Source organism: Nannobrachium achirus (assembly GCF_963921795.1).
Source record: "Nannobrachium achirus genome assembly, chromosome: 8".
NCBI lineage: Eukaryota > Metazoa > Chordata > Actinopteri > Myctophiformes > Myctophidae > Nannobrachium > Nannobrachium achirus.
In genome coordinates this window covers 12826334-12843555 of record NC_137817.1, presented here as the reverse complement: position 1 = coordinate 12843555, position 17222 = coordinate 12826334, and the positions used below count along the sequence as shown (strand labels likewise).

At 44.7% G+C, this 17222-nt stretch overlaps 1 protein-coding gene across 1 annotated transcript in view; it reads right to left on the bottom strand.

Annotated features, from left to right (window-relative positions):
• sptbn4b (spectrin, beta, non-erythrocytic 4b) overlaps positions 1–17222 on the bottom strand; it is a gene marked incomplete at its 5' end in the record, with an annotated part of 145752 nt that overhangs the window by 11311 nt on the left and 117219 nt on the right. Inside the window, 11 exons of the mRNA XM_080731518.1 lie at positions 329–525; positions 676–760; positions 2240–2378; positions 3083–3327; positions 5941–6075; positions 8445–8690; positions 8855–9059; positions 11406–11536; positions 13097–13375; positions 13962–14051; positions 16275–16499. Coding sequence (XP_080587644.1) covers positions 329–525; positions 676–760; positions 2240–2378; positions 3083–3327; positions 5941–6075; positions 8445–8690; positions 8855–9059; positions 11406–11536; positions 13097–13375; positions 13962–14051; positions 16275–16499 — 1977 coding nt within the window. The remainder of the gene's footprint in view (positions 1–328; positions 526–675; positions 761–2239; positions 2379–3082; positions 3328–5940; positions 6076–8444; positions 8691–8854; positions 9060–11405; positions 11537–13096; positions 13376–13961; positions 14052–16274; positions 16500–17222) is intronic.

Below are 17222 nucleotides of genomic sequence, written 5' to 3'. Positions count from 1 at the left end.
CCAACCGTGCAGGTAATGAGCACTACTGCACGGTCTCATCAAATAAAGAAATCAGCTGCGTTGGTCACGAAAGAGAGCAAGCACGCCTCTCTCCCCACACTATGCTAGGTGGCTAGGCTAGCGGTTTTCATGTGAAGTTCAGGGACATAGTCGCTAAATGAGGCATTAAAAAATTACAAATTCCCTGCCTACGGAACTCGCCTTCGGCTCGTTCCTGCAGCAAGGCTGTCGGACCAAATGACCGCGATAATGCACACCCTCTTGTGTAATATTGCTTAACTAAATGCCGTAACATAATCCCAATAAAGTCATTTGTTGTTTCTGTTACCGTGGTGAGTCGCCGCAGCGAGCTGAATCTCTCCTCCCAGGTGGCAGCGGCCTTGCGAAAGGCCTCGTGACGACGAATCAGCTGCTCAACCTCGTCCACGCTCGCACCCAGCTCGCTGCTGTTGAGGAAGGGCTCCTGGGCGGTTAGCCAAGCCTCCGCTACTACTGCCTCCTGGGCAAACTGGTGCACCTCCAACACTGAGGGAGGGGAGGGGAGGGTGTAAATGTTGCACTGCATCAGTCTGACTAAACTTGCATGTTGGCTTGGCCTTTGCATCCACAGACTCCAACGTGTATATCTTTATGTGTGCATTTAGGAGTGTCTCTGTGAACGTGTGTTTAACTCACAATGCTGCAGCAGCTCCCAGTGCCTGTCCCACTTCTCAGACAGCTCGTTCTGTTTAGCCACGACCTTGTCCAACTTCTCCTTGATCTGGGAGAATCACAACCACTTCATCATCATCATCATCATCATCATTATCATCATCATAGCATCAAATGTTTCACCCCTGTTTTCTAAATTAGTTATTATATGTCAGAGCTCCAGAAGAGCAACTACAGGAGCTTCCTTCCACCAGCAATGATTGTCTAAGTCCCAATGTGCAAGACCTTATTTGTTTTTTTCTGTAAAACAGTCAAAACTCTGTAACTCTCTATTTAGAACTAGAGGCTTAGAGAGGACTAAAATTATGGCTAGCGTTTGTTAATTTATTCAGTGCTTACATGAATAGATTATTGTTTAGATCATGTCTTTGCTCTATACTGTAGCATGTGTTTAAAAAAATAAATACAATTTGGACTACAATGCACCTCACGTATGCCCCAGAATTAGCCTTAAGCTAAAACACGTAAGCTATCGGTTTGGTTTGTCCGATGCAATTTTGTTCATATCAACTACAAAAGAAAAGGAAAGGAAACAAAAAAAACATAATCAGGATCAGATATCACAGCAGTAGGTAGAATCACTGAATGCAGAACTGTATCTGTTCTGGAATCTCTCCAAATGGAAATACGGTAGAAAAGGCAATACATTTGCTAATTGCTATGGCAAATTGTCCTATTCTACAATTATTTCTTAGTCACTTCTTAGTCAAAGATTCTATCTTTTCAGAGGAGTTTTTGTTGGATCTTGAAGGAGATTCATTGCTCGAATAACATCATTAGCATCATGATGTACAGTATGTACCGCACACTGTATTCACTTTTATTGGTAGGCAACGTTTAGGTCACTCAGACCTTCATCAGGCTGAAGTGACAGTGTGCACCGAGTGCCGCGCTGCGAGCTTGCAGATTTGAAAAATCGTGAACATTTGAGCAAGTCTTTGAATATTTCAAATCCTTCTAGTTTTTTTTATTTTATTTTTTACCTGTATTTCTATGTCAGTGTTGCTCAAATTGTTCATGTCAAGGACCCCCAGAATGATATGTATTTGGCCACGGACCTCCATATCAAAATATTTAGTTCCAGGGAGTAGGGACCCCCCCAGAAGCTAAATTTGAGTTATAAATGTTCGCTTAAAAAATACATCAATTCATGGGTTGCATTTGTAGTTCTAAACGGCCATGTTGAGGACCAACACAGGTGTTTCAATTTGTCTGATTGGCATAGAACTAATGTTCCACGCCAATCAGAACACCTGTGTTGGTCCTTAACATGGCTGGCGTAGGACTACAAATGCAACCCATGAAGATTTGCACACCTTTTCACGACTTTTCAAAAATAGCAGATCTACAAGCTCGCAGCGCGGCACTTGGTGCCACGCTGTGAGCTTGTATATCTGCTATTTTTCAAAAGCTAATAATTAAGGCCCCCTCCACCTTGGACCCTAGTAACTCAGTCCCACTTTTCCCACCCTTGTGACGCCCCTGAATAACACCAAAACGGCACAGGTCTTATCAGGACCTACTGTACCTCCTCTGCAGCAGGGTTCCGGGCGGCCAGAAGGGTCTTGCCCATCTCAATGCACTGCAGAACGCTGCGGGTTCGAGCCTCCACCTCACTCTTTAGACTCTGATGGTAGTTCATCAGCACCTCCACCGAGGACACGTCCCTGAACACCACGACATGCAGAGGGACAATGTTTTAAATCCTAATATAATGACTAGTTAATGATGGGCTGACAATGGACCGAAGATGGCATGTGTGATATTGGAAGATAAGGTTTCAACAGTTTAACTTGATTCTACAAATCCATTTGTGATTTTATTATGATGATGTATTTGTGAGACACAATATAAGCACTAAATCCACACTGTATGCATTATGTGACACAGTAACGCATAACTAAAAACAAAAACTAGATACTTTTCTCCCACAAACTAACAAATCTACAAGTTATGAACCTATACTGTACCACTGCTCATGCTCATGGACATGAGAAAAAAGGAGAAAAAAAGGCAGATAATTCAACCAATATTGATAGGTTGGTATCAACCGATATTATCAGCCGACCAATATATAGGTTGGGCCTTAATATTAAACATTCAACTCCTAAGGAAGCTAGATGCTAATATATTTTATGGACTATAAGAGTGTGTTAAATATGCTGACATTGCCTTTGTACTTTGTTATGTGGTGTTGTTTATGTCCTTTCAGTGTGTACTAATCTGGTAATGAATACAATCTTGAATGACAAAACAATCTAATGAGATTTGTAAGATTTTGTAAGATTTTATGAAGGGAAAGCCCCATTGAGATGCAGCATCTCATTTTCAAGAGGGATCCATAAGCTTCTCCATAAGCCCCAGAACATACCTGGGTTTCTCTCCTGTTCCTATCTGGCAGATGATGGAGTCCATCCACATGATCTGGTCTCGCACCACGCCAAAGAACCTCAGCTTGTCTGTGGCCGTGGTGATCTGCACGCGACACTCCTCGCAGGAGTTCAGTAGCTCCTTCCAACACATCATCACCTCCTGCTCGCGACAGGCGATGGCCTCCGCCTTCTCTCCAGCATAGACTGTTCTCAGCTGGGCGGCACTCTCCTGTAGCTGCCGCACCTAGGGGAGACACGCACGCACACGCACGCACGCACACATACACACAGATAGACAGAGAGAGAGAGGGATAGAACATTTACGGAGTGGCTCTGTAGTTGTCTGTCTGTCTGTGTGTCTGGGGTAAATTTAACAATCCGATGGATCAATCAGTGCTGGATTCCTTGAGCACGTTGCCAGTAGGCCAAGGAAGTACATCCATGAATTTATTTATGTGTAACTTTGATTTTGGAAATATTTGGAATTGCATGTTTTGCACTTTCCTCCCATGTGCACTTGCAGCACTGTTTTTATACTGTTCTCATCTCATACAATTGCATTGTGGATTCATTTTGGCTTGTCTTTTTTTATCTACTTACAGTGTTTGGACAATGATGTTTAACTTAACTAAAAATGCATTTGATTGAGAAATCCAGATAATCCCAATATCAAACATGAAATAAATGTATAGTTTGTAACGTTACTATGTAGAAGTAACCGACCCTATCCTGGGAACAAAAGTGATAGATAGTTAAACAGAATACAAAACGCAAAGAGGTCATTTTGCACTTGGTGCAAAAACACAGATGCTCCAGAAGACACCAGGGCCTGGATTACCAATAAATGCTCTTTTGCTAGAGTTGAGATGTAGCAGCTGTGATTTTGCATCAGTACACTCTACAGTTGACTCTGTGCCCCAGTTGCACGGCAGACAGGAGCTCGTGCAAAAGGAACTGCAGTGTCAGGGTCTTATTTTACCATGAATTGCTTTTCAGAGCACTCAATGAGTTTTGTTCATTTGAGTATCATGCCATTATAACTTATAGGAGCCAGCCACCTGTGCTGGCACTAACTCTATACAGGCCTCCCAAAGCCATGCCCCCGCTTCCTAGTCGACTACGCAGAATTTGTATCTATTATCCACAAGTAATAAAGATAAAAGAACCATCAGAGGGGAATTGAACTTACATGTGGATAATAAGTCAGATTCCAAAGCCATGGAAGTTAAAGACATTTTGAATCACATGGATTTCATTCAGAATGTCACTAGGACCCACCCATCGCCATGGCCATAACCTTAGATAAGGTGATAACCCATGGACTCACTGTCGATGTATCCTCCATTGTTGACATGGCTACAGTCTGTCTTATCACTATTGTGTGCTATTTTCGGTTAAAGCCTGCACAGCACAGAGAAAATACAGAATGGCTTGTTAAGAAATGGTGTCTTACCCCTGAGGTTGTTGCAAATCTCATGACCTGTGTAGAAAGTATATACAGTACCAGCAGTTATTCTAGCCTCCTCATGTGGTGATCTAGTACAGCCATTCTCAACTTCTTTAGTTCTTTCGTTTCAAAGGACCCCCAGTTTGATATGCACTAGGCCTCGGACCCCAATCTACACTATCAAATCCTCAGTGTTTATTTAACTCTGAGAGTGTACAAATGTGGGTCCATTTGTTTCCATATGTACACTCTCAGAGTTAAGGCCCTTTCCCACTGGGCGCGATAACAATAACGATATGTCAGCGACGGCATTCACATCAATTATGACGGCTTTATCGTTGTGGTGTGGACGCTACTATCTACTTCAATTGAAAAACAATATTTTTTATCCTTATCGCGCCCAGTGGGAAAGGGCCTTTACAGACCCATAAAAGGTCCACTTGTTTCCTAACTATTAATCACTTAGCTGGGGACCCCCTGGAACCCCTCAAGGACCCCTGGGGGCCCACAGGCCCTACATTGAGAACCTGATCTAGTGAGTCACCTAATTACCAAACTACGGACGATCACTGACACTGTTGCCCCTGTCAGACAAAAAACACGACTGATTGTCATTTACAGCTTGGCTATCGATTTAAAGAAAACAAGTACATCTGTGTCTGTCTCAGGTCCACTAGGGTTTGAGACGATAGAAGCAGTAGTGGTTTAAATGCAGGAGACTTGCAATCCCAGATGTCACCACCAGGCGGCAGCAGCTTCACTGTTCTACTGCAGTTGGTTCAGAGTATGGGAAGTCATAGATTTCCGGTGATGTTTTCTCTGCACCCAGATGTGAAGAGTTTGCAGCATACTTCAGGGATAAGATAACCACCATCAAATTTGGTATTGTTCAGATGAGGAGAATGAGAAAACTGACATCTAAATTGAAGTCACTGGCACAAACACATACAGTAGGTGTCATGAAAGATTCCAATTAAACTGTCGATGCCCACATCAGGAATGTGACCAAATCTGACTTTTATCACTGAAATAATTTAGATTTTTACTAGAGTGCGTTCTCTCTCAGGAAAATACACAGAGACCAGTACTTGCTACACTAGTAGGCTTGAATATTGCAACAGTCAAAAGTCGGATACAATTATGCTCATCTGTGTCAAAATCAATATTTTATCTTTTCCGAGCAATGACGGAATTGAAATCACTGGATCTTAAAGGCAGCCGAATATCGAGGCCGCAAGTAATTTTGGAATGTGTTGTCCGTCCGTCCGAGTGTGCAAGATGTCTCTGTCTGTACCTGTGTGACCAGGAGCTGTATGTCATGTTCAAAGCTGTGCATGAGTCTCTGTCTGTACCTGTGTGACCAGGAGCTGTATGTCATGTTCAAAGCTGTGCATGAGTCTCTGTCTGTACCTGTGTGACCAGGAGCTGTATGTCATGTTCAAAGCTGTGCATGAGTCTCTGCAGGCTGCTGGTGTTGGCGGTTCCACCCTGGCCAGCTCGAACCTCCGGCAGCCTCCGATGCTTGTCCTCAATCTGGGCCAAGACCTAGAAGAACACAGACAAATATATCGTCGTTGTCGGGCAGAAACCTTAAGTATCTCCAAGTTTCACATTTGTACGTTCTTTCGCAAAGCAAAGCCCTGTTTCATCATACGAGGCCGTCACACAAAGGTAGTGAAAACAGCAGATCTACAAGCACACAACGCCTCGCCGTGCGAGGCGTTGTGTGCTTGTAGATCGGATGTTTTCACTAGTTTGAATCATTTTTAAAATGATAAATGCAAAACCAACGGTTTTGGACATACAAGGTTTTCACCCGACAACGACGATATATACGGTATCTATCTATCTCAGAACAAAACCACACCGGGTGTTCTCCATTCAGGGGCGTCACAAGGGGGGGGGGGAGTGGGACTGAGTTACTAGGGCCCAAGGTGGAGGGGGCCTTAATTATTTTAAGCTTTAGCTATTGAAAAATAGCAGATCCACAAGCTCACAGCGCGGCACCACTCCTAAGGTGAGCTTGTAGATCTACTATTTTTGAAAAGTCGTGAAAATGTGTGCAAATCTTTGAATACATACATTTTTTAAGCGAACATTTGTAACTCAAATTTTGCTTCTGGGGGGGGGGGGGGGGGGGGGGTCTGTGGCCAAATACATATCATTCTGGGGGTCCTTCACATGAAAAGGTTTGAGCGCCACTGACATAGAAACATAGGTTTTTCAAAAAACCTTAGAAGGATTTGAAATAATCAAAGACTTAACTTGCGCACATTTTCAAAAATAGCAGATCTACAAGCTCGCAGCTGTGAGCTTGTATATCTGCTATTTTTCAATAGTTAAAGCACAAAATAATGAACATTCATGGGGGGCCCGCAGTGAATCCTTGTACCCAGGGCCCAGAATTTGGTGCGACACCCCTGTATATATATCTAAGAACAAAACAACACCATTACAGTTCTCCATTACAGTTCAAAAGGTAACTCCAGTCCAGTGGGTATGAGGTGCAAAAATAAAATTCTGGAACAAAGGGAAGCCCATTTGCTCCCTTCAAGCACACTCACAAACGAGCCAAATAACCTTATATCTTTAAAAAGCCTGTAATGTCTAGGGCATAGCTAGTACAGCAATACAAAAAGCCAGACTGGTTTCGACCTACATCAATGCAGGTTGAAACTGTTAAAATATTTTACAAAATAGGTTGAAAATGGGACAGAATAGCAGATCTACAAGCTCACAATGCATCACAGTGCGACACGCTTGTATATGAGCTTGTAGATGGCTATTTTTGCTGTTAGGGGTCCTTGACATGGAAAACTTTGTGAACCCCTGAACCAATACGCTAAGCTGTGGTTCTTAAAGTGGGGTTTTGCATACCCCAAGGGTCCTTGAAGGACCCCAGGGGTATGCAACATGTAAATAGATTAGGCCCTTCTTGACAGCCGCTGCTGCTAACACGGTATCTATCTCCACTGCAAGATATGACTTCACACATTGAATATTGTTTCACTTACTGGTCGTTTGCTGGTGCCACAGTCCTGCAACCAATTGAACAACTTTTCAAGAGAGCCATCAAGGTCTTAGACAAGATACCATCATTTTAGCATTTTAGAAAATGAACACTTTTTAATCTTTGATCATCTTAAGGCTTTTAAAAGTCTCTGCTTTGTCTATAAGTGTCTACATGGACTGTTTTCCTCCAGTGTGTGACTTTATCCACAGGAAGAGACACTGGATGTGGCACTAGGTAAGACGCCCATGGGACTGTGAGGTCCATCGTAGGCAGACCACTTTTGGACATAACATCCTCTAACAGACTCTCCATTAAGGGGGCCTATGATGGAATAGCCTCCCAGTAATGCTAAGGGAAAGCCCTACCCTGTGTACCTTTAAAACACAACTAGAACCATGGTTAAAAATGTCTTAAACATGTGACCACCATTTATATTAGGTATTTAGGTTGTTAACTAGGCTTAAATTAGGTATGGTATTTTTAAAGTTTATTTGTAGGCAGTAGGCAATATCATACTTTCATGAGCACCGTTGGTTTGAGGGATACCTGTAGCGCCCCTGCTATCTTCTTTCTCAGGCAATATAGCATGTTGTATTTTCTGTTCATGTCATGTTGTTATTGTGTTGTTATATGTTTATATGTGGGACTACAGATGCAAATGAGCTTCTCGCTAAATCCGGCATGTTTACATGAGATCTTTAACGCGCACTGTCTCGTAAATAAACAAATAAAGTAAAGTACGGTAAGTAAAGGGAATTCCAGGGGGTCCCCCGGCTAAATTATTGGTAACTCTGAGAGTGTGCAAATGGAAACAAATGGACGCATCATTTGTACACTCTCAGAGTTGCATGGGGTATAAACTGTGGGTCCTTGAAAGGGAAAGGCTTGAGAACCACACTACCTCTCTGCAGTCGGAGAAGAACTTGTGCAGCTGGTGCGAGGCGGCCAGCATCTGGCCCCTGGTCTCCATGAGCTCCAGGAGGTCGGCCCAGGCCTCGTTGACCCCGTCCTTCCACTCGGCGATGGTGGCGGCCTCGGCGTGGCCGTAGTCGATCAGCTCGTCCACCATCTGGTTCACCGCCGTCACCCTCTCCTGGCCCACGCTGCCCGTCTCCGATGCAAACTCTGTGTACTTTTCCTGCAGGACCTAGTAGTGCATGGGGGACGCAGGCATGAGGATGAGGGAAGGATGATGGAGGATACTTGTCACACATTTTTTAAGCTTAGTTTGGGAAGTTAAAATAACATGAATCTTGGTTTGTTGGTTAACAGTGTCGATCTGTTACGGTCTCTCAGTTTCCACCCACTTACCGTTACGTGTTCAAAGTCTTGGCCCAGTTCAGTGGAGCTGGCAACCACTTCCCTCTGGGCGATCCACTGCTCCAGTTCATCCACCTCCCTGTTGAGCTGGTAGAGCCAGTACTGCTGCTCCAGGCGGCTCTTCCTCTCCTCCACCAGGTCCTTCAGGGAGACGTACAGCCGGTCGATCTGCGACTGACGCTTACTGATGTGTTCGCTATAGGGGGAGAGAGAGGGAGAGAGACAGCGACAGAGACAGAGAGAAAACAAGAGAGAGGGAGAGAGGGATGTAGAGAGTAAAGGGTATCAAATAAATCTTGTTTATATGCATGTGTATGTGCAAGTGTACATACAAATTGTACATGTGTGCAAACGTGTGTGTCCTGCATGTGCCTATAGCAGAAGTGTCAAACTAATTTAAGGTCACAGGCCTGATTGGGAGAAATTTGAGTTGAGATAAGGCTTGAGTGTGTCAATTAGAAAATGGAATTCACTAATACATTCATATAAATTCAACAAATCAAGATATCTCTTTGCAAAATGGAGGCACTTGGGAGGCTTGAGTTTGTGCCGAGAAAACTGTGGGGGGAGAGGTGTGCCATACTTTGGATCGTCTTTTTCGCCCCTTCCCATTGAAGTCAATTTACAGGCCCCGCCGGAGTCGGTCACGCCCCCAGCGGAGAGCTCGAAAGACGCACAAACTTGACTATCTAGACTAGAGGAAGTAAAAGTCGTAACAAGGTTCCCGTAGGTGAACCTGCAGAAGGATCATTACCGTCGGTCGATTTGACCTTTTTGTCGTAGGCTACATGAAGGAAAACAATAGCCTGACACTCAGCCTGAATTGACATTTTGTTTCACTCCATTATTGTCTCCACCAGCCGAAGGCTGAGGGAGAGTATGTTTTCCCCTCCGTCCGTCCGTGCGTCCGTCCGTCCGTGCGTGCGTGCGTCCTCGCAGTTTGTGAGCACCTAATCTCAGTCGCCGCTGGCCCGGTCGCTGCCAAAGTGAGCACACACATTCCCTGGAAGCCAATCTAGAACCTCTGCCCTAAATTTTTCAAATGGGCCTTTTCTAGCGCCACCTAGTGGCCGATGTTCGCAAAACGTTGTGAGCACCTAATCTCAGTCGCCGTTGGCCCGGACGCTGCCAAAGTGAGCACACACACTCCCTGGATGCCAATCTAGAACCTCTGCCCTAAATTTTTCAAATGGGCCTTTTCTAGCGCCACCTAGTGGCCGATGTTCGCATGCGTCCGTCCGTGCGTCCTCGGAGTTTGTGAGCACCTAATCTCAGTCGCCGTTGGCCCGGACGCTGCCAAAGTGAGCACACACACTCCCTAGATGCCAATCTAGAACCTCTGCCCTAAATTTTTCAAATGGGCCTTTCCTAGCGCCACCTAGTGGCCGATGTTCGCAAAACGTTGTGAGCACCTAATCTCAGTCGCCGTTGGCCCGGACGCTGCCAAAGTGAGCACACACACTCCCTGGATGCCAATCTAGAACCTCTGCCCTAAATTTTTCAAATGGGCCTTTTCTAGCGCCACCTAGTGGCCGATGTTCGCAAAACGTTGTGAGAACCTAATCTCAGTCACCGTTGGCCCGATCGCTGCCAAACTGAGCACACACACTCCCTGGATGCCAATCTAGAACCTCTGCCCCACATTTTTCAAATCAGCCTCATGGTGGCGCTATAACAGGCCGATTTGTGTGGCCTGGTTGTTACCAGCTAATCTCCGGCGCCGTTGGCCCTATCGCTGCCAAACTGAGCGCACACACTCCCTGGATGCTAATTCAGAACCTCTGCCCCACATTTTTTAAAACAGCCTCATGGTGGCGCTATAACAGGCCGATTTGTGTGGCCTGTTGGAGACCTGTGCTCGGAAGAGCACTGCTTCTAGTTCAGTCTGAGGTTGGTCCCACCCAGGGCGATTGCTGGGATGGGCGTTGCCAAAGAGCCAGTCTTCTGCGATCGGTTCTCCGTCTGACCAACACATGACGTAGTGTTGTTATGTGTGGCTAGCCTGTTGCTTGCTAGTGCTACTTGCTAACCAAAGAAACAGGCAGAATAGGAGCACTACGAACTAGTAATCAAACACAACATAACATGCCTGCTACTGGTGTTTCATAGCGAGATCGATACAATCGCATTTTACCGCAATTTATCGCATTTTACCGCGACGCAATGCGTGGTACGGCGGCGGCGCTGGTTTACTTGGAAACGCACATGAGTTCTGGGAAACCCCCACCCACGCTGATCACAAGACGCTGATTCACGACGCTGATTCGCCGTAAGGATTTTCGAACGAGGAAAGCCTCTTCAATGAGAGCAATTCTAGACCCCTGAATCGCCAAAATAAAAATTTAAAGGGGTGTGGCTAGCGATTCAGGGTCTGGAACTAGGCTAGGAAAACAATGCAATTTGGACTAAGTTAGTCGCGTGTGCCAGTTTGATATCCAGGTAAACCATCCCTTTTTGCGTGAATTCACATTCTCATGTGTCCTGAGAATGTGAATTGAGGCGTCCTGGCTACCAGTTGGACAGCCCCGGCCTACAGCCTCACCAGTCTGGGTGTCCCATCTCCAGCAGCTGTCGACATTGCTGCGAGAGCAGGCCGATGGTCTCGGCGTAGTCCTCTATGGTCTGCTCCAGGATCAGGTGTTTCTTCAGCAGCTGCAGGGTGCTGGGCTCGTCCTGTTAAAGGGATGGGATGGGTCAACATCACTCTGGAGGGACAGGGGGAGAGTGACCGTCCCGTCATGGAAAGGTCCCAGCTTCAGTGCCCAGTGTAAACACTAAACACTTTTATTTTAATTTAGAGCAGAAAAAGTCTTCCAGATCCTAACAGTTTTCTCAAAAACCTACAGTATGTTTCTCTGTCAGTTGTTCTTAAACATTTTCATGTCAAGGACCCCCTAGAATTATATGTATTTGACCATGGACCCCCATCTGAAAATATTTAGTTCCAAGGAAAGAAGGATTTGCGTTACAAATGTCTTCAAAAAAATATTTACATTCAAAGATTTGCACACATTTTCAAGATTTTTAAAAACTAGCAGATCTACAAACTCGCAGCACAGCACTCGGTGCCGCGCTGTGAGCTTGTATATCTGCAATTTTTTTAATAGTTAAAGCTTGAAATAATGGTTAAAGTGGTGACACAGATATGCATACCCGGTCTACAGTAAATGGGTTAACATGACTCTAACCCACATTCAGCATGAATCACCAGTCCCCATTGCTCATACGAGCATACAACATTCTAATTGTTGAATAGTTTTTAAGAGGATTTCTGCTTTACCGGACAGCGTAAAGCAGTGGTTACCAAACTGTACAGGTCAAAACCCAAAAGAGATATTAGACGTTTGGCCGGGACTCAAACTAGTGCAAATAGCAAATCTACAAGCGCACAACGCGTCGCTTCGCGCTGTGATCACGTGTGCTTGTAGATGTAGATCGGCTATTTCCACTACTCCTTAATTATTTTATATTTTATGGAATTTCTTACATTTGTTTGTTTGTTTTAAAATGTATACAATTAATATATATATATATATATATTAAAAACAAATCTTTTGAAATATGTATATATATTTAAATGTAGGAAAAGAAAATGGGATTTTTACTCGAGTCGTGTCCCATAAAAATTGGTCTGCGAACCACAAATTGGTCCCGACCCAGCGGTGCCACTGCTTGGGAAGTTGGGAAACAGTGGCGTACAGTAGACGTAGAGTACAGAGACAGGAAACACGACAACATACAGTAGGCCATAAATCAGATTAAAATCCCACAACGCTGAACGTACATGCCATGTCCACCCTAAGCCAGTGTTTCTCAACCACTGTGCCTGGGTACCTTTGGGGTGCCCCTGAGAAGGGTCAAGTGTGCCCCTTGAAACTGCTTGAAAGCCAGTATTGCATTTATCATTTTAAAAATGATTTAAACTAGTGAAAACAGCCGATCTACAAGCACACAACGCCTCGCACCGCGAGGCGTTGTGTGCTTGTAGATCTGCTGTTTTCACTACTGTTGTGCAACAGCCTTGTATGATGAAGCAGGGCTTTACTTTGAAAAGAAACGTACAGATTTGAAACTTGGAAATACAAGGTTTCTTCCCGACAGTGACGATATATTTACACCCCCGTGTTATGTTGGTGTGCCCATGGATTCTTGGGACATGAAAAGTGTGCCCATGCAGAAAAAAGGTTGAGAAACACTGCCCTAAGACCTTTCCATCCATCCATTTGTCCGTACCTTCCCCTTCTCCTCGTTCATCATGTGCAGCTCCTGCTCGCTGAGCCAGGCCTCCACCTCGGCCGTGTCGAAGTAGTACTGCTGGGACTGGTACATGGCGTCCAGCACCACCTGCCTCCGCTCCGTCTCCGCCCAGAGTAGCGCCCACAGCTGGCCCAGCTGGTTCTGACCCGCCCTCGCGTTGTTGGCCTCGGGGCTCCGGATGGAGGCGATGATGCCCGCCCTCTCCAGGACGTCCTCTATCCTGCTCCTGTGGCCCTGGAGCTCTCGGAGGAGAGTCTGGACGGCCGTGGGAGGAATAGGAGAGAGAGAGAGAGACACACAGGGTTGATTAGAAAAAACTAAAAACAAAAGACTCCCATACCTATTGGGAGAAATACAACAATGTGCGAACACAGCAGCAAGATTTGTGAACTGTTGCGATAAAAGAAGGCTAGACAATGGAATGCAACCACCCTAAGGACTACAAACCATTGAGAGGCATCTAGACCTACTGCACATACAGTATAAACAGAGCTGCTACCTTTAAACACGTTTTAAATTTGAGGCTTTTTTTCTTTTCCTTCTTTTCCTACCATTCACCCACAGTGTTGGGTGAATGGTAAAAAGGGGAGGGGATGATTATACAATGTCATTTAATTTAAATGTTTTTGGATCGGCACTTTTGACCCACAAGGTGTTAGCCTCCAGGAAGAAATACAAAGGGAATACATAATTGCTCATAACATCCACACCACGGGGGTCTAATGAAGTACTGTCAACCTCCTAGACACATGAAAACCAGAAAAAGTACAAAACTATAGCACCGCCTCTTTATGGAAGGGGCCATACTTCAAATCTGGATTGGATCATAGGTTTTCTCTACCTGGTTTTTCTTCATGAGCTGCTGTACAGCTTGGAGACTGGAGCCATGCTCCTGAGAAGTGGCCATGGGGAGGCGCTCCTGGACCCACAACTGTAACAGAGGAAACCAGTTAGTGTGTGTGTGTGTGTGTGTGTGTGCAATGAAGCTAGAGGCCATTAGACCAATAGCACTGTCTAAAGTACAACACTACTTCTGCAATGTTCACATCCAGCAGAACATACTAAGTGAAATGAACAACAAAACAGTGAGCTTAGTACGTAAGTGGCTTGCCCTGAACACGCACAGCACCCGCGATTTATTTTTTCATCCGCAGTGGGAGGGAGGGCTGGGTGTACCCAATGTGTTGTGGACCTATACCAGCATGCGTATATCACATCTCCTGAACATGTTGAATAGTGATGACAGGGATGTTAGAGAACTGGCTAGATATTCCCTGTTTCTGGATCTAAGAAGACGCAAGGTCCCATTAGCCAGGGAGTCAGAGCCCCACTTCCTAGGGTTCAAAAGGAAACCCAGTGGGAAACTGGACACTCGCTCCCTGGGTTTTGGTGTCTCTTCGGACTGGCCAGACTTGAACGATCTTTGTGTACAAGCTGGAGTGTCACTGGAGTGGGTGCGGCCCGACTCGGAGACTGTGAGGGTATCTGAGGGCATAATAGCTGACCCCCTCACCTCTGTTAGAGGAACAGTGACCTATGGTGGACACACTCACTTGTTAACACCTACAGGTGCTCGGAGGACCCTGCTGAATATGTTTCATCATCAGCAACAACAACACTGGACCGGACTCAAACTACAGGGAAAACTTGCATGTCTTCCCTATGCAGATCACTCTGTTTCTCATTCATTTCTCAGGAACACTGCTCTCAATGAGGACATTATCACCTTTACAGTAAAAGCCAGGTTACAGGTCCTTCCCACCAAACTCAACCTTTCCCTCTGGTTCCCCTCCACCCATGCACCTCATTGTTTGCATCACACCACAGGGCTTGTTACAGAAACCATGTCACACATTCTGAATGGCTGCCATGCCTATAAAGGACTTTACATAGCACGCCACGACAGAATAGTTGATCTCATAACAAAGGACATATCTAAACATTTTGCACTGTCTGTGAGAATGTACAAACATTCCTGTGTCAAACCCTCCATGTTTCACCTCTGTACGCAAAATCCTGAAATCTTTGCACATCTCTCTGCTAATACACCAGATGTTGTTGTTGTCAATGAAGGAGACAAAACTGTTTCCATTCTTGAAATGGCCTGTACCTTTGATTCTAGTCTAGAGGAAGCCTTTATGACTAAAGTCATTAAATACCAGCCGCTCCTACGAACCATCACAGAGCTAGGCTATAGGTGCAATCTATTTGTGTTCATCTTTGGCAGCCTTGGACACGTACACAGGTTGGTTGTAAGAGGCTTCCAACAACTTGGGATGCCAAAAAAAGCAGCTAAAAAGCTTGCAAAATTCTGTGCAATCTCTTCTACTATCGGTAGTCGCCAAATATGGCGAAGGCGGTGTTACTTGTACCCTTGAATGATTTGTGGGTATTGGATAGTTGTCCAAGATATGATGACTGTACATTACTTAAAGCACCTTGTAATATTTGTGTCCTTGTACTGTATCTCTTATGTGGACATAAATAAATTATTGAAATGTGTGTGTGTGTGTGTGTGTGTGTGTGTGTGTGTGTGTGTGTGTGTGTGTGTGTGTGTGTGTGTGTGCGTAATTAAATGAATTTGACTGCAGAAGATCAGGTTGGATAAGGCTAGCCTCTTAAACCAGACTCCTCCTCCTGATGGGAGGAGTCAGTTTACTAGGCTAGGATAAGGCTGTCATGACATTTTACATGACGATTAATTGTCACTCAAATAACAGCAATTAACATTTTTTTTTTTTTTTTTTTTGACAATTACATTTCTGTTTGTTTTGTAGGCTTTGAAGTTGCACATGGCAGATATGACACATAACCTAACTATACAAATGGCTGACATATTTGACAACTTTATACTTAAAAAAGAACATTGATAGTGGAAATAGCCGATCTACAAGCTCACAACGTGTCGCATCGTGCGCCGCATTGTGAGCTTGAAGATCTGCTATTTCCACTATTTTTGAAAATGTTATGAAAATATATGAACGTTTTTCAACATGGAAACGATTATGACAAAGTAATTGCGATTATGTCAAATAATTTGCGATTAGACGATTATGAAATAATAGTGACAGGCCTAGTGGTCCATTCTCTGCGTTTAATAAATAGAACCCTGTCGGAGAGCTCGGAGACGACGCTGTGATCCTATCTCACTCACTATCTCGTCCTCCAGGTCGCGTCCCACTTGGTGCACCTCCTTGGACGCCAGCAGGATGCGCCGGCGCTCCTTCAGCGGCTCGATCAGACGCACCATGCGGCTCTCCACCGCCGCCTGCCGCTCCGCCACCGTCTCCTTGACCTGGCACTGCTGGGGCATGGAGGCCGCCTGCACCTGCAGCTCCCCCACCTCCTTGTACCACTGCTCCATCTGACACTCCATGGTCTGCAGTGCACCGCCACCAGGACGGACCAGGCAGGGAGGAAGGGAGGAGGAGAAGGTTCAGCAGTCAGTTCAGCAAAAGTTAGGGTATGGCAACATGACAGGTGTCTTGCACGCGCGCCTTCGCGCGCGTGCAAGACACCTGTCATGTTGCCATACCTTATAGCAACAGGCATGATGAATTTATTTTAAAGGACAACTTTGTTTTTTTTTTACAACTAGGGTTCATATTTTAGGTTGTAATGAAAGAAATTAAAAGATGAGTGTTAAAATGTTTTCATTTACTCCTTTCTATCGTTTTAGAGATTTTGATGATTTTAATTTCAGTGGCTGGGGGCATGCGTACAAGTGGCTAACAGTGTTGGGAAAGTTCACTTTAAAAACGAACTAGTTCAAGTTCAAGTTCAGAACTTCAAAAATGAACTAGTTCATTTTTAGTTCATAATTCCCCATTATGAACTAAAGTTCATGGTTCCCCAAAATGAACTACATAGTTCTTTTTTAGTTCTTTTTTTAACCATATTTTTTTTATACTTTTGGCTATTCAAAAAAAGGAAAAAAAAAATATATAAAGGTCTATATATATATAAATGTTTAGACGTTGCTGCATGCTATTATTTGTCAAAATTATTGACTCAGCCCATATAGAACCACACACAGCAATAATTTCATCCAACTTAACATTGAGGTGCCCACAATATTTATGTGCCCACTGCCTAGTTCCCA